The sequence below is a fragment of the Leuciscus leuciscus genome, assembly GCF_965113295.1.
Source record: "Leuciscus leuciscus genome assembly, chromosome: 23".
NCBI classification, from domain to species: Eukaryota; Metazoa; Chordata; class Actinopteri; order Cypriniformes; family Leuciscidae; genus Leuciscus; species Leuciscus leuciscus.
In genome coordinates this window covers 3,271,038-3,292,024 of record NC_138747.1, presented here as the reverse complement: position 1 = coordinate 3,292,024, position 20,987 = coordinate 3,271,038, and the positions used below count along the sequence as shown (strand labels likewise).

At 35.2% G+C, this 20,987-nt stretch overlaps 1 protein-coding gene across 4 annotated transcripts in view; it reads right to left on the bottom strand.

Moving 5' to 3' along the window:
- Positions 1–20,987, bottom strand: part of megf6b (multiple EGF-like-domains 6b) — a 67,434-nt gene that overhangs the window by 1,742 nt on the left and 44,705 nt on the right. For 3 of the 4 annotated variants that reach the window (XM_082155756.1, XM_082155755.1, XM_082155758.1), the window contains 30 exons: positions 20,030–20,152; positions 19,789–19,911; positions 18,475–18,612; positions 18,265–18,387; positions 18,042–18,164; positions 16,941–17,099; positions 16,693–16,824; positions 14,426–14,554; positions 14,203–14,331; positions 13,904–14,038; positions 13,027–13,161; positions 12,753–12,878; positions 11,559–11,690; positions 11,361–11,489; positions 11,153–11,284; positions 10,380–10,508; positions 10,116–10,244; positions 9,773–9,901; positions 8,700–8,828; positions 7,846–7,974; positions 6,879–7,007; positions 6,066–6,194; positions 4,974–5,108; positions 3,826–3,954; positions 3,627–3,737; positions 3,406–3,534; positions 2,607–2,735; positions 2,405–2,533; positions 1,285–1,413; positions 1,080–1,208 (listed from right to left, as the gene is read on the bottom strand). In XM_082155756.1, the coding sequence (XP_082011882.1) occupies positions 1,080–1,208; positions 1,285–1,413; positions 2,405–2,533; positions 2,607–2,735; positions 3,406–3,534; positions 3,627–3,737; positions 3,826–3,954; positions 4,974–5,108; positions 6,066–6,194; positions 6,879–7,007; positions 7,846–7,974; positions 8,700–8,828; positions 9,773–9,901; positions 10,116–10,244; positions 10,380–10,508; positions 11,153–11,284; positions 11,361–11,489; positions 11,559–11,690; positions 12,753–12,878; positions 13,027–13,161; positions 13,904–14,038; positions 14,203–14,331; positions 14,426–14,554; positions 16,693–16,824; positions 16,941–17,099; positions 18,042–18,164; positions 18,265–18,387; positions 18,475–18,612; positions 19,789–19,911; positions 20,030–20,152 (3,891 nt within the window). The remainder of the gene's footprint in view (positions 1–1,079; positions 1,209–1,284; positions 1,414–2,404; positions 2,534–2,606; positions 2,736–3,405; positions 3,535–3,626; positions 3,738–3,825; positions 3,955–4,973; positions 5,109–6,065; positions 6,195–6,878; positions 7,008–7,845; positions 7,975–8,699; positions 8,829–9,772; positions 9,902–10,115; positions 10,245–10,379; positions 10,509–11,152; positions 11,285–11,360; positions 11,490–11,558; positions 11,691–12,752; positions 12,879–13,026; positions 13,162–13,903; positions 14,039–14,202; positions 14,332–14,425; positions 14,555–16,692; positions 16,825–16,940; positions 17,100–18,041; positions 18,165–18,264; positions 18,388–18,474; positions 18,613–19,788; positions 19,912–20,029; positions 20,153–20,987) is intronic. The other variant, XM_082155757.1, reaches the window with a different exon arrangement.

Here is a 20,987-nt window from a genome sequence, read left to right as displayed (position 1 = left end):
AAACATTCAAATCACAATATATTGCATTACTTTGTGTATTATATCAGGGTTATTAGAGTTAACTTAGATCATCAAACTACTTTTTTGTTACTTGAAATAATTTAAATACAATAACATATTAAAAAACTCAAACTTGTTTTACTTCAGAAAGCTGCCAAAGAAGCACTTCTCATTTTCATTTAGTTTAACAATAGACTAAAATAACTAGGTAACACTTTACTATGTCTCATTCTAGTTAAGGTGTTAATTAACAGTGAACAATATCTTTTTACAACATTATAAAATACAGTTGCTCACGTTAGTTCACTGAGCATTAACTGTTAACAAAAAAAATTGATTTAAAAAATGTATTAGCACTTAATTTAAATTAATATTAACTAAGTGTTTAGTTTATTTAAGTGTTTTTAACATTAATAAATGTTCATTATTATTTAATTTTAACAAAACAAAACCTTATTGTAAAGTGCTACCAATAACTAAAACTGAAATAAAAATGACAATTTAAACTACTAAAATTACTAAATAGAAATAAAAAAGTAGAAAAACACAAAATTACCAAAACTGCAATGAAAATGGAAAATATAAAAAAACTAAGTCAAACTATAAATTTATGATATATATATATATATTCTAAAGGATCATGTGATAGACTGGAGTAATGATCCTGAAAATTCAGCTTTGCATCACAGAAATAAATGATCATTTAAAGTATAATAAATTGAAAACCAATTATTTTAAATTGTAATAATATATCACAATATTACATTTTTTTCTGTATTTTTGATCAAATAAATGCAGGCTTGATGAGCAGAAGAAACTTCTTTCAAAAACATTAAAAATAGTAATGTGTCCAAACTTTTGGCCTGTACTGTATATATATATATATATATAAAGAATAATTTAAATTCCAAAATATTTAAAATTTGAATTTTTGTTTTGCTAGTAGAACTTCTAAATAGCCGGTAACTTAAAAATGTAGCAGCCAGATTGACTTGTGAGAGTGAAAATGTTCATATCCAACCCTGATTATAATATATAATATTATACAATATACAGCTGAAAAATAAGCACTACTTTACGTTCTGAACACGTGAGACCAATCCAGCCGTTCACACACACACAGCGTCCGTTTCTGCTGTCGCACTGAGATCCGTTGTCACATGCACACGTGAGCGCGCAGTCGGGCCCGTACCGGTTCACACTGCAGTCTGATGAACATCACACACACTATCAGAACATATGCAGATATAATAATCATCAGAGAGCAGAGGTTCACTGACTCACCGCTGTCACACCTGACTCCTGTCTTTCCTGAGGGGCAGATACACCTGCCACTCACCGGGTCACATGGTGTGTGTCCCGCACAGTCACATGACCCAGAGCAGTTCAGACCGAACGAGCCACGCTCACATTCTGAGGAAGAAGAGGAGAGTTTAGACGGTTAGAGGTTTTGTTGAGATTTTCTGTTTTCATTTTAATTTGGGTCAGTGTTTTAGTTGTTTTGTTATGTATTTTTGTCATTTTAATTATTTTTTTTCTTCTTTTTTTTTTATATACACTGTATGTCTATACAGTTTTTTAGTTATTTTACACAAAAATGTGAAATGTTGCCTTTGCAACAAGGTGAAATAAAATGTTTTTTTGTTTGTTTTTACTTCAGTTAATGTGTATCCTATTTAAAATAATGAAAACGTGTTTTATGGTTTTAGTTTACAATATGAATAACCCTGAAACTGGATGATTTTACTGCGTGAAGCATCAGCCTGAAAATATACATCACATATTAACTCTATTTCCCTCCGGCTCTCTGTGTTTTCACTGTTATACGGTAGTACACATCTACTGAGAAGAGTACAGAAGCTGAAGAAGAAGCAGAAACATACACATCTCATGTGTAATCATATGCATATGTAAAATAATGCGATCATCAACATTAAATGGCATATAAATCAAAACAGTTTTGTTTTGTTTTTTAAAGCAGAGGCTCTGTTCTTTCTTTTGACATATTGCATGTTCAGATTTTCATACAACCAATTATTCTGGGGGCCAAAAAACTTGCCAAAAATTTAATTAGGAAATGTCTGGAATTTTGTAAGCAGTCAAGAATTAACTTATTACTTCAAAAGTGTTACTGATTAATTGATTGATTTAGACAAAAATCTAATTGAAGAGTCCAAATCATTTATATCCCGGTATTAACTCCTTCCCCTCTTTCTACAATGTGCATAAGCAATGTATTCATCGCTTGTTATCGGGAGATTCTGCACTCTTTCAGAGATGTGTAATAGCGCCCCCTACTGTACAACAGTGAAAACACAGAATCATGGAAAATTCCATCAATGGTGGTGAAAGAGTTAATTATAAGATCAGATTAATTCTGTTTAATAAGTTGACTGATTGTCACCTCTCTCACAGCGAGAGCCGTGATGTCCAGCGGGACACACACACTGTCCGGTTCTCGGGAGACAGGACGCCCCGTTCACACAGTCACACCGATGCTGACACCGAGACCCGAACACACCGGCAGGACACGCTGAAACACACTCCGGATCAGAACGCATTCGGTCTGAGGTGTGAAAGCTTTAACTGTGTGTTCTGGATCTCACCGTGTTCACACAGATGTCCGTAATATCCCGCTTCACACTGACACGCTCCCGTTACTCTGTCACACGTGCTGTTGTTCACACACGAACACTGAAACACACAATCAGGACCGAACCGACCCTCGGGACATTCTGCCATCACACACACACACACACACCGGTTATAACACAGACACAGACAGATTTAGAGTTTAGAGTCTCGGCACAATAAGCACACAAGCAGAGACAATGTGTGACGCTATGATCTTCTTTTCTATTTACAACCAGAGTAAAACTGAACCTAAAACTATTTTAAACCTGAAATAAAATATAAATATTCGATAGGAAAAAACAGACTTAAAAATTTTAAAATACTTTAAAATAAATTGACATTCTAAAATTACTAAAACATTTATTAAAATAAATTGAAGTTAAACAAAAATATATAATAAAAAATAAAAAAATAAATAAAACCCTCCTGATAAAAGCACATAACAAAAATAATAAAACTAAAATCAAAATGAAAACTGAAAATATAATACAAATTTACAAAAATCCTTTTTGTTAACTGAAATAAAATATAAATGTTAAATGAATTTTTTTTTACAAAATAATTTAAATAAAACTAAAATAAGTTGATTAGACTAAAATTTTACTAAAAATTTAAATTAAAGTTGACAAATTACAAAGTTAAACAGAAATATAAAAAAAAAAATCCCTAAAATAAACAACTAATTAAAAATTGGTGGAACAAGCCTCTCCTAATCGACTAATGTTTGCTCTAATCTAGAGGATGATGAACACACACACACACACACGTCACCTTTCTCACAGTGTGAGCCGGTCCAGCCGAGACCACATGAGCAGTTTCCAGAGATGGAGTCACACACACCTCTGTTCCTGCAGTCACAGCGCTGAGAACAACCAGATCCAAACCAGCCCGCAGGACAGACTGCACACACACACACACACACACACACACACGTCTGTCAGAGATACACATCCTCACACACACGTCTAACATCAGAGCAAACAGCGGCTCACCTCGATCACGCTCGTCTCTCACACATCTGCCTGTGACTGGCTCGCTTCTCGTCCCGTTCCCACATGTGGACACGTGAACACAGTCCAGCCCGTAGCGTCCAGCGGGACACGCTGAAGAGGAGAGGAGAGAGAGTGTGTGTGTGTGTGTGTGTGTGAGGTAAAGTGTGTGTTTCTCAGTGTTTGCTGTGCAGGGACTCACTGAGGTTACAGCGAGCTCCGATGAATCCGGCTGAACATTCACAGGCGCCCGAGACTGAGACACACACTCCTCCGTTCACACACTGACACTGACGCTCGCAGTCGGGACCGTAGAGTCCATCAGCACACGCTACCCACACACACACACACACACACACACACACGAGCATCACATTACACACATGCAGAGAACATCACAAAGAACACAGTCTTGACCATTACAGTGAAGAAGCTTTCAGAGAGTACAGTACAGCAGGATTACTGTACTTTTTGTTATCGTAACAACAACAAAAATACATAAAAACATTTGTATTACTTGAAATAAAATAAATGTTAACTACATTTTTTTTTTTTTTGAGCTACATTTCTCATTTTCATTTAGTTTAACTTGATGTGCTCAAATAACTAAACCTGAACTTAAAATGAATTAAAACTACATAGAGATATTCAAAAATAACAATACAAATGAAAACAAAATATAAAAATAAAAACTAAATCAATTTTTTTAATAAAAAAACTAATAGTATCTCAATATAAAATATTAGATATTATACACTGAAGAACTCTAATGTTGGTTTATGGTCACATGACATGCAGGTTAACCAATTTTTAGTAAGCGTTTTATTTTAAAATTATTTATTTACTTTCATTTTAGATTTTTATTGAGTTTTACTAAGTGTTTTAGTTTGGTTTTATTTTAAAATGTATATTGTTATAATTATATACATTTTTGTTAATTTGTATAAATTTTTAATAAATGTTTAAGACTGTTTTTATTTTACATTTTATGATTTTAACAGTAAAATTAATTTAAAATAAAAACTAAAATCTAAATCTTAAACAATTTAATAATATGATAAACATTAAATCTAAATAAATACATTTTAAAATAAAAACTATCAAATTAAAACTAATAAAAATGAATAAAATCATAAAAGTTGAAATTAAAATACACTTTTTAAAAATGACTAAAATGTTTCATTATAAAAATGTAAATCGTTTCTGTTTGTTTTTACTTTAAAATGTATTTATTTTAATGTGAGACGTTTATGATTTTCTGAATGATCTTTTCATCAGCTCATGAAATCGTGATAAACCACAGACGTACAGTAAAGGATCCTCCGAGTAATAAACGTTCCCGTGTCTCACCCTGATCACACTTGTGTCCGGTGAAGCCGGGCGCGCAGTAACACACTCCGGACACCGGGTGGCACAGCTGGTTTCTCTCTGAACACTGACACACCTGGTTACAGCTGATGCCGAACGTGCCGGACGGACACACTGCTGGGACAGAGGCAGATGATGCTACTGTACATACATGATGGATGCTTATTCATCATAAAACATCACGCTGCACTAAATCAATGAGCAGAGAAGAGCTTTTGTCTTAAAGTCGCCATAAAATATAAAACTGACCCCATTCGTTTTTTCATTATGAACAATTAATTCACGCAATTATTCTTTTTATACTGTACATACACCACCGTTCAAAAAGGTTGGTTAGGGTCGGTAAGATTTTTTCTTATTAACTGATCAAAAATACAGTAAAAATTGTGAAATATTATTACAATTTAAACTATGATTTGCAACATTATAAATGTCTTTACTGTCACTTTGGATCAATTTAATGTGTTCTTGCTGAAAAAACCTTCTACCCAAACCTTTAAACAGTACAGTATAAAAAAATAAAATTCTAATATTTAATATGTCACAATACAGTAGAAGCAATTTCTGATTCTTGCCGACTTTAATTTGGACCCTGGACCACAAAACCAGTCTTATGGGTAACTGTTGGGTAAAGCTGAATAAATAAGCTTTCCATTGATGTGTGGTTTGTTAGGATAGGACAATATTTGGCCGAGATACAACTATTGAACATCTGGAATCTGAGGGTGCAAAAAATCGAAACATTGAGAAAATCTCATTGTGCTGCAAAATATCTTCATGGAACATGATCTTTACTTAATATCCTAATGATTTTTGGCATAAAAGAAAAATGGATAATTTTGACCCATACAATGTATTGTTGGCGATTGCCACAGATATACCCGTGCGACTCGTGATCCAGGGTCACATATGTTGTGGTTAGTATATATTATTGCACTGGTATTGCATCATATCTAAATAAATAATATTGTTGCCACTTGTTTTTTTTTTAATAATGCAGTAATTGTCCATGTTTTTATTAATAACCATTTTCTGCAGTAATTATGGATGTGATTTGTGGGCTCACACACTCACTGAGCTCGCAGCCGTTGCCTGTGTATCCAGGAGAGCATCCACACACTCCGGTCACATGATGACAGGATGATCCCGACGGACAAGAGCAGATCTGATCACAGTCCTGACCGTATGAGCCCGGCAGACACGCTGACACACACACACACACACACACACACACACACACACACTTCAAATCAAGATCCAGTTTCACACACACATGTATATATATATATATATATATATATATATATATTACATATTTAATAATTCATCTTTATTATGTATTAAATAATGAACAATAATTAAATAAACATTTAATTATTATTTACTATGGGTAATACCAATATGACAAATATTATACAAGTTATAATATTGATAAGTTAAATTCCACTTCAAGTAAAAAATACTGGAAGGTAAAATGTAAAATATATCAAGAGTTTAATAATAAATGATTTAATAATTATTAAATAAATTAATAATTATTAAATAAATTAATAATTATTAAATAAATTAATAATTACTGAATAATTATTATTTATTAAATAAATATTTAATTAAATATTTGATAATTATTTAGGCCTATTATAGGTGATAACCAATATGACAAATATTATACAAGTAAAAATATTCATAAATTAAATTCCTTTTCAAGTGAAAATACAGGAACGTAAAATGTTATATCTATTATTTAATCATTATAAAATAATATATATATATATATATATATATATATATATATATATATATATATAACATCATTAAAAAGTATTAAATAAACATTTCATTAAATATATAATAATAATTTGATGTGTGTTGCGTGACCTTTCTGACCTTTCTCACAGCGTCTTCCTCTCCATCCTGCAGGACACACACACTGTCCACTCACATGATGACAGGGGGCGCTGTGCTCACACACACAGAGTTCCTCACAGCCGACTCCAAACCGCCCCGATACACACGCTAACACACACACATCATTACACCCTCGCCTTCCTTACACACACCTACTGATCTTTTTATATGTGGAAAAATACATTATTTAGTTCCTTTATTAGGGATCTTCAATACAGGGACATTTGGTCACCACATGGATAGACAAATACAAAACACACACACACACACACACACACACACACACACACACACACACACAGGCTGGATTTATAGGCATGTTCAATCGTTCTCTCAGTGTGAATATGACTAGTGAACTCAGGATTATACTCTAATATCCTGACAGTCAGTCTTTATTATTGTATTTAAAATACATCAGAAAGTATATCTAACCACCAGTAAGAGCCGAATCCAATTCAAAAGTTTGGAATAATTACGTTTTTTTTTAAATGTTTTTGAGAGTCTCTTTTGCTCACCAAGGCTGCTTTTATTTGATCAAAAATACAGTAAAAACAGTGAAATAATATTACAATTTTAAAAAAGCTGTTTTCTATGTTAATATATGGTAAAATGTAATTTATTTATGTGATGCAAAGCTGATTTTTCAGCATCATTACTCCAGTCTTCAGTCACAAATCATTCTAATGCTTTTTTTCCGGCAAGTTATTATTAATGATTTCTGAATGATGTTTCACAATACACAATATTGTTTTTAATGCATTTTTCATCAAATAAAAGCATCCTTGGTGAGCATAAGACGTCGTTATTATCATAATTATTTTAAACTTCTGATGGGTATGGACAAGCTCACATATTTCCTATAGATGTGGGACATACTGAAGGTCTGCATTTCCAGAAATAGCCAATAGCCTTTGGTGTACGCCACACAGATTTCAGATGACCTTACCGTTCTCACAGCGTTCTCCTGTCCAGCCCGGCTGACAAACACATCGACCCGTCTGTCCGTCACACTGACCGTCGTTCTCACACGCACATCTGTCCTGACAGCCTGACCCGAACCGACCCGCTGGGCATTCTGGGACCACAGGGATACATGATGCTTTGTGTTGTGACTTTACATGAAACATCTGCAATCTGTGACTTTCTGCTTTATTTTACGCTTTAGCACGGAGGATAAATGAACCTGCATGTGATCGGTCACGTCTAGTAAGAGTTCACCGCGTCCATTTGCTCTTCTGAAACATGAGGAAACCTTCACCCTGGAGCAGCGGCCAGAGTTATGAGGTGTGAGGAGAAGAAACCAAGATCTTACAGGAGACGAACGTGTCTGCAGTGACGACTTAACAAATCCTGGAAGACCAGCACGACACTAAACATATGATGTAATGCCTGGAAATCGGCAGCTCTTCTCCTTCCCGACTTACACAGACCAGTGACGGTCAGCATGAGAGATCCATTACTGGAGCTGAACATCGAAACTCATCAAAATGCAACGTCAAAAACATTAAAACGCAACTAAATTTTTGATGATGCAAGTTCAAATCTAGCTTGTGACATATCCTGATCATTTCCAGTCGTAAAAACAAAACCAGAGCTTCCACACTGGCCATCATGGTTTCCTCTCCAGTAAATGTAGTGTGTAGTAGCAGTCTCGTCAGCACACTGCACACACTCAGTTAAAGTGTATTACATATGGCATTGAGTATTTACATGTGATCACGAACAGACCGGCGGAATATTCCAGGTGTTTCCCCTCACAGTAAATAAAGAAACTGAAGCGTGAAGATCAGAGTCACTGACCCAGTTGACAGGCGGATCCCGTCCAGCCGCTGGGACAGACGCATCGGCCGCTCGCAGGGTCACACAAGCCCCCGTTCTCACACACACAGATCTCAGAACAGCCCAAACCGAAGAAACCGCGAGAACATCCTGCAAAAACAGCGACACAACACCATCAATAATTCAGACTCACAGAAATATGATTCATCATGAAGTGAAAAACACTGGCTTTCTACTCTGACTTATTTAAACTGTCCATATTGTTGTCATCAGTGAGCATTATGAGTCTTGATGACTTTTTATGCAAATTAATATGCTTAATTACTTCTAGGTACATAGTTGCACATTGTTATGTTATTATTTTATTGTATTGTCCAATCTAAATTTCCCCTTAGGGATTAATAAAGTTGCATGAATTCATTCATTCATTCATTCATTAATGAATATTGATGAAATGTTAGGGGTCAGAATTTTTTTTTTTAAAGAAATTAATACTTTTAGAAAAAAAAAAAAATATATATACATTTGGAAATAAATAGGTCAAAAATGTCAGCTTTAAGAGAACCAATCAGCTGCTCAGAAGAGTTTCATGACTGAACTATGTATATGTACTTCAGCATTGTACATGTATATAGTCAGCTAGTACAGTTTTTTAAAGGTCCCATATTGTACGCCTTTCTGAAGTTTTATTTTAGGTTTTGATGTCCTTAAGAAATACATATTTGCGGTATAAGTACCAAAAACCATCTCAATATATTTTTACAACTCCTTTCTCAGGAGCTCTGCCAAGAACAGGTCGATTTTGGGCTGTCTACTTAATATTCATGAGCCTCTCTTCTGATTGGCCTGTTATTTTCTGAGTGACCCACCATTAGTGAGGGTGGAGACTGAAGGCGGTGACATCACATTTATACGGAAGTCACAACGGCTTGTGAAAAGGCACAGCTACTTTATGCAGGCTGTGTGCATCTGTCTGTGGATCGACTGTTTGGAAACTTATATGGTAGTTCCATCGCCCCTAGACCTGAAAAAAGCCAGGAAATTTCAGTTTTGACCATATGGGACCTTTAATGAATGAGGTGTCCGAATCTTACGCTGTGAGCAGGAGTGTCCCGTCCACCCTGCGCCGCACACACACTGACCGCTTACGGCATCACAGCTGCTGTTATTGTGACACACACACGTCTGAGAACAGCTCGCTCCATACAATCCAGCAGGACACGCTACAGACCAGACCACAACAAACATTACTCACGGGAAAACTGGGACAGAAGGGCTCATTAAAGAATAATATATAATCATGCAGGGTTTGGAAGAGATGAGCAAGATAAAAATCCTCTTTGTTTGACAAGGCTTTATCAATTTCACAAGTGAAGAAGTTAGCCAATCATTTCCACACAGAAGTCTTAAAGGTCCAGTAGCAACACAAAAGCTCACTTTGGTTACAGTGTGGACCGATCCAGCCAGGCCGGCAGGAACATTCACCATGGACATGATCACAGAGACCCCCGTTCATACACACACACTTCTGTTGACAATCCAGACCATAGAACCCCTGCGGACAAGCTGAACACACACACACACACACACACACACACACACACACACACACACACACACACACAAGCATTCAGTCAAAAATCTGATCATCAGTATCCGATAACGTGTTAATAAATGTTAAGTTGAACAATCATACTGTACGTTTTTCACAGAACGTTCCAGTCCAGCCAATCTTACAGGTACAAGCTCCGCCCACATGGTCACATGATGCCTGGTTCTCACACTGGCAGCGATGCTTACAGCCCGGCCCGAATGAACCAGCAGGGCATTCTGGGATAGATGTACGACACAGATCACGTGATAAATACTGTAACATTTATAACATATAGATATGCATTTACTATAGAAGGATTGTCAAATCTAAAATAGTCCCACTCTACAAGGAAAAATAATTCATATTTATCATATCATATATCCATCTAATTTTTTTCAATAATTATTTTACATGGCACATATGAATTAAGAAATTACATGGAATATCTGTACATTTATAAATTATTTTGTCAAATGCAAAACCATTAATAAATAAGCAAGTGAAGTCAAAAAGGTTTTAAAAATGTTACAGGATCTTAGATATACATTTTCTCTAATATATTAATATATATTTTAACCTAAAATGATGATCCATTTTATTTTTATCCTTTTTATTTTTTATTTTTTTACATTGCAAAAAATACTGTGGAAGTAAATGGCTATCATTCGCTATCATCATATGGAACAATGAAATCATATTAATATTGTTAGGACAGCGCATACTATGACGTGTCTTTAGCACACTTTTACGTTGTTGTACGTGCATGTGTGTGTGTGTGTGTGTGTGTGTGTGTGTGTGTGTGTGTGTGTGTGTGTGTGTGTGTGTGTGTGTGTGTGTGTGTGTGTGTGGTTAAAGTAATGTGTGTATATGTGACACTCACTCTGGTCACATCGAGGTCCAGTGAAACCCGCCTCACACTGACAGTGTCCGGTCTGAGCGTCACACCCTCCGCCACTGTTTCGACAGTCACACACACTCACACAGTCCAGACCCCAGCGGCCCGTGTCACAGGCTACAACACACACATTATCTCACCATCAAAATAATGACATTTTATATTACATAATAATAAAAAACATGAAACGTACCCTTCCTGCAGCTGTGGCCCGTCCAGCCGGGAGGACATGAGCAGCGTCCGGTTACAGGATCACAACGTCCTCCATTCTCACACACACATCTGAGCTGACAGCCCACACCGAAACGGCCCGCGGGACACACTGAACACAGAGAGACTCAAAAACACCGGATACAGGAGAAAGCACAGAGATCCTGACGGATTTACTCACTGTTCTGGCACGATCTGCCCATGAATCCAGGAGCGCACACACACGTGCCGTTACGCCGGTCACAGCGGCCTCCGTTCTCACAAGACGGACACGTTTCCCGACATCCAACACCCCAGTGACCCTCCACACACTCTGATGCACAAACACACTGTGTGTATCAACATCTATAATTCAGATAGATATATAATTTCACCCTTATATTATGTTCCGGGTCAATTTGACCAGCAACATTTTTTAACTTTCAGAAATAATGGAGATCATGAAAATGTGTGACTTTCTCATTGAGGCTCATGAACCACTGCAAAGTGAGGTGTTGTGAAATGTGTGTACTACATTTATATTGAGACTGTGATGTTAGCGACCCTCAAGTTTCATGGTTGAAGGAAGATGCACAGACACAACATTACTAAAAAATGCATGTATTTTGTCATGTCAGGGTATTAACATTTATGCATTTGGCAGATGCTTTAATCTAAATTAAATGACATTGCATTGATGCTGTACATTTATATAAGTTCACACATTAATTGAGTCGAACCCGTGATCTTGCTAATCTACTATTTGAGCTTCAGGAAAGCAATATAAATATAGTATATTTAAATATTATTAAATGTAAATATTATTTAAATATAACCAATTGAAAATATATAGCAATTGAAAAAAAAAATAAAAAAAATTGAAAATAATTATCTAAATTAATAATTAATTAAAGTTGGAAAATATATCCAACACACACACACACACACATATATATATATATATATATATATATATATATATATATATATATATATATATATATAATTAATTTTTTTATATATAATATTGTAAAAAATCTATTAAAAATCATATATTATCATATATAGTCTGAACCTTTTGGTAATGTTTGAGAAGTTTTAATGTTAATTAATGTTTACTGTTTTTACCTGAATTTTTGTGTGTGTGATTTTTGGTGAATTGTACTGATCCAAACTAGGGTTACATAATGATCGTACCCAGAATTTAACATAATACAAGGGTTAAACAATATCATGCAAACTTGCAGAATTTTCATAAAGGATAATTTTGTGTCTATGAGCCACTAATGCAGCTTGTGTTTCCAAAATACTGTAAATAGTGCATTCATTTTTATCATAAGAAAAGAGTTTAGCTCAATATAAGCATGACATGTTGATGTCAGAATGACAATTTCACCTTTTTCACAACGCTTTCCAAACGTTCCAGCAGGACACATGCATTGGCCAGTGATCCTGTCACATGATGCCCCAGAACAGTCACATGACTGATAGCAGCCAATCCCAAATCTTCCATCAACACAATCTATCACAGAAATGAAACACTAATCAAAGTCTTGCATCACATTCAATTTCCAAATTCAGTTTTATTGCAGTGTAAAATTTAGCATCCTATGGCCTTAATTGGCATTCAGTGCAGACATATTATACACCTGTAATTTGACCGAACATACCTTGGTCACATTTGTCTCCTCTCTTTCCTGCTGGACACTGCGGTCGACAGGCTCCAGTCACATGATCACAGGTCACTCCATCCGGACAGGAGCATTTCCTCTCGCAGCCAGAGCCGAAGAAGCCTGATCCACACTCTACAAGGAAAAACAATCAATATTGATCGTATCATATATTGCCATCTTTTTTAAACGTCTTTCAATGCAAATTAAAAATGTAAAACAATGTTAAAATGCGATGTTTTTACATATCCTTTTCTTTTCTTTCTTTTACGATTTTTTTCCTACTCTTTTCCTGGTATTTATTTAACACATTTCAATGCAAATGAAAAATGATAAAAAAATATATATATACTGTATATATTATTTTATTTTAGGATTGCATGTTTTCCGATTCAAAGCATTTCAATGCAAATAAAAATTTTACAAAATATTTAAATGCTATGTTTTAACATATCCATTCTCTTTCTATTTCTTTTCCTTTCATTATTTTTAGATTGTTTTCCAATTATTTTTCTTGTATTTCTTAAATCTATTTCAATGCAAATGAAAAAAAAAAAAAATCTATTTTATTTAAAAAAAAAAAAATCTATTTATTTATTTTAGATGGCATGTTTTACAATTATTTTCCTTGTATTTCTTTAAAGCATTTCAAGGCAATTTTTTTTTTTTTAAAGAATAATATATATATATATATATATATATATTATTTTTGGATTGCATATTTTCCAATTATTTTTCTTGTATTTCTTTAAAGCATTTTTATGTAAATAAAACTGTTTTCTAGTTATTTTCATGGTATTTCATAAAGCATTTGGATGTAAATTGTTCAATACAGTGCAATCTTGTATGATACACTTCAGACGCTCGTCAGACGCACCGTCTCCACAGCTCTCGCCCCGATAACCAGGCTTGCAGACGCAGGCACCGTGACGACGGTTACACTCCACAGTGTTCTTCTGGACACACACACACTCTTCAGAACAGCCTGGACCGAACATCCACTTCGGACACACTGCATGAACACGGAAGAAACAAAGAGCACAAGTTTTCATAAAGAAAGTCACACTCATAAGGTATGTGTTAGTGTTGAGTTTAATGCACATTTAAAGCACAGCACAGCATAAATGGAGTTGTTTTAAAAGCAAAGTGTAGTTAAAAGGGTAAATCCCGACTCACATAAATGGCAGAACCTTCCGTACAGTCCCGGGTCACACAGACACGCTCCATACGTGCGATGACACCGTCCATTATTAGCACAGTTACACTTCTTATTACAGAACTTCCCATAGAGACCCTTAGGACAACCTGGATCGAGTGCATCAAATAAACTCTATAAACATGACATGGTGCACCCAATACTGAATATGTTATATATGATTTGTAGTTGATGTGAACTGACCGTCCTGACACAGCTCTCCACTGACCCCTGGTGGACAGCGGCAGCTCCCCGTGACCGGATCACACACACCACCGTTCTTACACTCACAGCTCAACGAGCAATTCCTTCCGAACCAGCCCTCCGCACACGCTGGATGACACACACACAGGAGGAGAAAGGTCATGACCTTTGAAAGGCGTGCAGAACAGTAAGACAGTGACATGTTTTTAATAAATGTCTCTGATCACTGGTTTATTGTGCATGATTCATCAGTCTTTTCAGCATCTGATAAAAATAATTTATTCTCTGCCTGTGAAATTTGGCTTTTCTGTCGATGTAATCAAGCCCTCATTAACTCATGCTGAATTGTCCATTTCTCTCAAATGGATTGCATTTTCTTCAATATTTAATGACATATTTATGATCAGCCTTGAGGACTCCGAAAATTAAACATCTTTTGAAAGGTCATTGGGCCTACATCAATATAGGTTTTAATTTTAATAAAAAAATTGTTACAATAGACACTTTTTGTCTCCAAAAGCATTACATTTCGAGATTTATTGATGTTGCCTTTGGCTTGCTCAGTTGGGGATATTTTGGGGATATTTAATTTAATTTTATCAATCAATAAATTCCTCTTGAAACAAACTTTGTTGTATTATTTTAATTTAATACTGTGAAGCTGCTTTGATACAATCTGTATTGTGAAAAGCGCTATACAAATATACTTGACTTGACTTGACTTTATACTATAAGACTGTTGAATGCTTGAATCTGATTGGTTGACGAATGTTCTAAGGTGTGCAGATATTTTCAGGGAAACGCACAGCTGAAGTAGTTCCGGCAGGTCTCGACCGCATCACAGTTCCATATCACTTCACCAAATGATTTCTGTCATTTCAAAGGCAGACAACAGCAAAAGAACCAAAACCCACAACAACACTGACCAAGCAAATAAATATGGTACACAATAGGATCAAACTAATTATTTACATGTTTTTTGCCACAAAATTACGGTTTTATTATGTACGAAAGGCACATACTGTCTTTCTCCCACTCAAACACACACATACAGTACGGACACACACTCGCACAGAAACGTGTTGTCAGCGCCGCTCTGACGATTTTATTAGTAAAATAGTTCAGAAACTTAAAAGCTACATGACATTTCTCACTAGCGAGGTAATAACAGCGCTGTTCTTGAAGCAGATCAACTTACAGTTTCACTATTAGTAGAGACGCTGATGCTGAACACTGTCGAAGGGATATTTCACCGCTGGAAAGATGAATGTGTATTTAAATTGGGTCATTTATGTAGTAGAAATGTGAAATTATTTTAGAAGTTGGTGCCTTCTAGACTAAGAAAAGCCAGAAAATGTATTTTTGGCTCATGTGGATGAAAGACAACAACTCCCAGAATGCACTTGCTTCGCTGCCCTACGAGGACACTCCCAAGCCACGCCTCCCGGTTACAGAGGGCAGTGTCGGGAGAAATGATACAGCTAGGCTACTAGTGACTCGAAACTGAGAAGACGGCGTTTTATCGTGAGATCCCCCTATGGGCGAGTTGAAGACATGCGGGACGAGCTCCTCCTACTGGCTGGAGTCTCTCGCCTCTGGACAAAAAAGCCTCCGATGAAGATAAAGGAAGATTTTTGCGTCATCAGAGTTGTTTTTCCAGGCACACAATACATAAATCTCTGGTCTCAGGGGGACATAAGGGAGGGAAGCATGGTCACTCCAAAATACTACCGGGTTTCTACTGATACAAAGCTTAATGCTAATCGGTGAAGTATCCCTTTAAGATACGCACATACTCGGTTAATTCACACACACTTAATCTCTCTCTCTCTCTAATAACTGCATTACATCAATGGCTCAAGCCTCTGTTTCTAGCTCTAAAATGACATTTTGGGATTATGAACGGAGACGTGGGATGAGAAATTAGTCCTACACACACAAGCGTTTTGAGGACAAAAATCCTGACAAATGTCTTGAAATACAATATCTGAACAATGTTAGAGGTGTGCTAACTGTAGTATAAGCAGAATAATTGACTCCAGCGTTGTGGCCGTATTACAACCTCGGGTGTGCATTATTTTCTAATAATTCAACAGTCCGTCGTCAATTATTCCGTACATTATCCATTGTTTACGTCTAAAAGATTATAATACATTTTAGACACCTAAACGATCAGCCCTCCATCATTGTTCTTCAAGATATTTTGCAATCTTACAAATGATTACTGATAATTATGTTAGTGTTGAGGCTCTTTTGGAGAAACTCACTCTCATTGCAAACGATCCCCGTCCATCCGTCAGGACAGTCACAGCCGTTTGTGTGTGTGTTACACACTCCTCTGTTAGCACAATCCTCACACGACAGACTGCAGTCGAAGCCGAACGAGCCGTTCAAACAAACTGCGCAGACAGGAGGAAAAGAATCATGCATTTGGAGTTTGCATTATGATACATGTTATCCTACAATATATAAAATGACAGCACTGGTACAGAACAGAATGACTAGGTTTTCGTACTGAATTTCTCAGTTAAAGTGCTCTCAGCGCGCAGTTCTCCCGCGTCGTCCTCGTAGTCGTCGTATCGCTCCAGGATCTGATCATAGTCCTGAAGGATAGTGAGATGAGGTCGGGGTTTCTCCACACCACTGCTCAACGCCTCGACGGACTGCTCCAGCACTGACACACACACACACATCCAGTTTAATTAGATTCCTTAAAATATCACATAAACTATACTTAAATGGTCACATTTTAGATTAGAGTCCGATTCTCACTATTAACTACGACTTTTGCCTCAATAAACTCCTAATTACTGCTTATTTATAATTAGTTCATTAAAAGTTTATGTGTAATAAATTCTATGTTGAATCAAAATATTTCTGAATGTTTATTCGATGCTTTTCTCACCTAACACAATAATGACTTTAAATGATCATTTCTAAGCCAAAATTTATGTGCGATTAATTTGTGATTAATTTTATAAATTAATTGGCACATCATATAATTAATTAGAATAAAAAATGTAATCACTTAACAGGCTTAAATACAACATAACATAACGTAACGTAACGTAACGTAATGTAATGTAATATAAATAATATAATATAATATAATATAATATAATATAGGTTCTGAGAAATATTATATCTATTAAATAATATATAAATAATTATAATATATAAATATTTTCAAAAAAATATTATAAATACATCAAATCTATCCATCTTAAAATCTCTTTTAAAACTAGAATGACTCTTTTTAATATGAATATAATATACTATAGTATAATATAATATAGGTTCTGATAAATATGATATCTATAAAATAATATATAAATAATTATAATATATAAAAAAAAAAAAAAAATTATAAATACATAAAATCTATCCATCTTAAAATCTCTTTTAAAACTAGAATGACTCTTTTTGAAGCATTTCTTCTTTAAAATCCTTCTATCGGAGAGAATATTTCCCCTATTTGATGAATCTCTCTTATACAAGCAGGTTTCTGTGCATTAGGTTACTTCAATTACCTCACAAATCATTTATTGCTCTGCATTGGGAATACATTTTTTAAACTATGAAAAGAAACCCAGTTCGTGACAGACTGAAAACTCACATATACAGGAGCGTCGGTCTTCATCGAGACGATACCCGCGTCTACAGAAGCACTGGAAGGAGCCGGCGTTATTCTGACACGTGTGATCACATCCTCCGCTGGCAGCCAAACACTCATCGATATCTGTGATCATCAGACCAATCAGTATTCAACATATTTATGATATTTACACACTGTCGTGGATATTTGTAAGGGTAAATCTCTGTATGTTTGAGTGTCATACCGTCACAGCTGCATCCATCAGCGTTCAGACGATATCCGGCTGTACAGTAACACTCATAACCTCCAGGATAGTTTGTGCAGTCGTGCTCACAACACGAGCTGCCGTCTTCACACTCGTTTATATCTGACAGACAGAACACACACCTTTACCTTACAGGATCACCATGCTTGTGCAGTAAAACAGGTAATGGCCAGATCTAGTTTGCTGTACCGATGCAGGTCTTGCGGTCGTCGTCCAGATGATAGCCTTGGTTACAGCTGCACACGGGTCCAGTGGTTGAATGTTCACAGTGATGAGAACAACCACCGTTATTATGATCACAGCTGTTTATGATCTCCATCTCAATACCTAAGAGACAAAAACACACCGAAATTCAGGCAGACATGTTTAAAAGCGTGTTTAATTCATATATAAATGTGACCCTGGACCACAAAACCAGTCACATGGGTCACAATTTTGACATTGAGATGTATACATCATATGCAAGCTGAATAAATAAGCTTTCCATTGATGTGTGGTTTGTTAGGATAGGACAATATTTGGTCGAGATACAACTATTGAAAATCTGGAATCTGAGGGTGCAAAAAAATCTAAACATTGAGAAAATCTCCTTTAAAGTTGTGCATTTATGTTCTCGATTGTGCAGCATTCACTCACAGAAATACATGTTTTATATATTTACAGTAGGAAATGTACAAAATATCTTCATGGAACATGATCTTTACTTAATATCCTAATGATTTTTGGCATAAAAGAAAAATTTATAATTTTGACCCATACAAGGTATTGTTGGCTATTGCCACAGATATACCCGTGCGACTCGTGACTGGTGACGTGATCCAGGGTCACATATATGCTAGTAAATAAATAAAAATAAATAAACTAGCAAATATTATATATACACATATATAATTTTTTTTTTTTTTACTATCATATATACTAAATATATTATATAAATAAAAAATGAGCATATAGATATTGAGATAAATAAAAAATATATAATAGGAATAATTTATTTTTTCTATGCCATATGCATTTCAGAGCCGCTGTATTATAAACGTATAATGTAGTATATTTTGTTTTGTCTGTCCTATTACAAATTTACATATTTAGATGTACATCTACATTACATACGTAAATATATAGTTAGCTACAGGAACATTATATATTTCATACCCATTCTATTCTACTGTATTTTACATGTATTCTATTCTATTCTGTACTATCAGATTACATATATTTCATACCTATTCTCTATGCATTTTTGAGCCATTCTATTCTATTCTATTCTATTCTATTCTATTCTATTCTATTCATCAAAGAGCCAACCGCATCTGAAAGAGGTTACAGAGATAAACAAGTGATTTGATTAACTTTTTCTCATTTTTACCACATATGTGAGAGATGTTGTGTGTTGCAATTCTTTATAAGAAAGAATTACATTAAAAAAAATGAGAGAGTGAGGCTACAGAGAAAAAAAAGGTTTAATGGAGCCGTTTTCTGACAGGCTCAGCTCATACTCACGATAGCACTGCTTGCCATCCACACCCAGCTCATAGGCAGAGGGACAAACACACATAAAAGATCCTCTAGTGTTCCGGCATCCATGAGCACAGTCCGCCTGGCCCGTCTGGCACTCATCAATGTCTGATGCACAGAAAACACACGCATGATGTATGAAGACGTGAATGTGACCAATGCAACAGTAATGTAATATCATCTTTCTGTTCTAGAAGCATGTGACACAAACTCTTATATAAGTTACCTTCACAGGTCTTGGCATCTTCAGCCAGCTGATAACCTGGACGACATTCACAGCGGGCCTGATCTCGATCCCTGAGGCACTCCTGAGAACAGCCACCGTTACGCTCCGCACACGGGTTCTCCACTGAAGACAGGACATGATCGGGTCACAGATAAGAAAAAAATATATAATTTACTTAATATCCTAATGATTTTTGGCATAAAAGAAAAATCTATCATTTTGACCCATACAATGTATTGTTGTACCAAATATACCCGTGCGACTCGAGACTGGTGACGTGATTCCAGGGTCACATTTATGCTAGTAAATAAATAAACTAGCACATATTATATATATATTTTATTTATATATATATATATTTTTTTTTTACTATCATATAAACTAAATATATTATATAAATAAAAAATGAGCATATAAATATTCTGAAATATAAATATATATAATCCAGACAATTATTAGGCTGTTGGGTCTAAGTGGGTGAAATCATATTTCACCCTAAAATCAAAAAAGACTAATTATGGCAAGACACAATAGGGTAACAAATTAACTAATAGATTTAACTAATACTTTAGTTATATTTAAGAAATGCACAAATTTTTTATGCATTACAAGTTTTGTAAAGATATTATGTTTAAATATGCAAATTAGGTAATATCTAATTAAATATGCATGCATTTCTAAATTTGCATAATTCCAAGCACAAAAATCTGAACACTGGATAAAGCCAGGTTCAAAACTCTTGTTTCATTTTGTTGACATACTGTATTAGAGATACAGGTTTTCACCGAGAGGATTTTTCGATATCTCTTTGTATCCCTCCATAACTCCAAAAATACATTTGCACCAAGTTTATTTTAGGAATAAAATGTTGTATAAAATAAGACGAATGTTACATGAACAAACCTCTCTGCAAAAAAAAAGGAATAGAAGTGTAATGTTTGGTGTATGTAAGCACTGC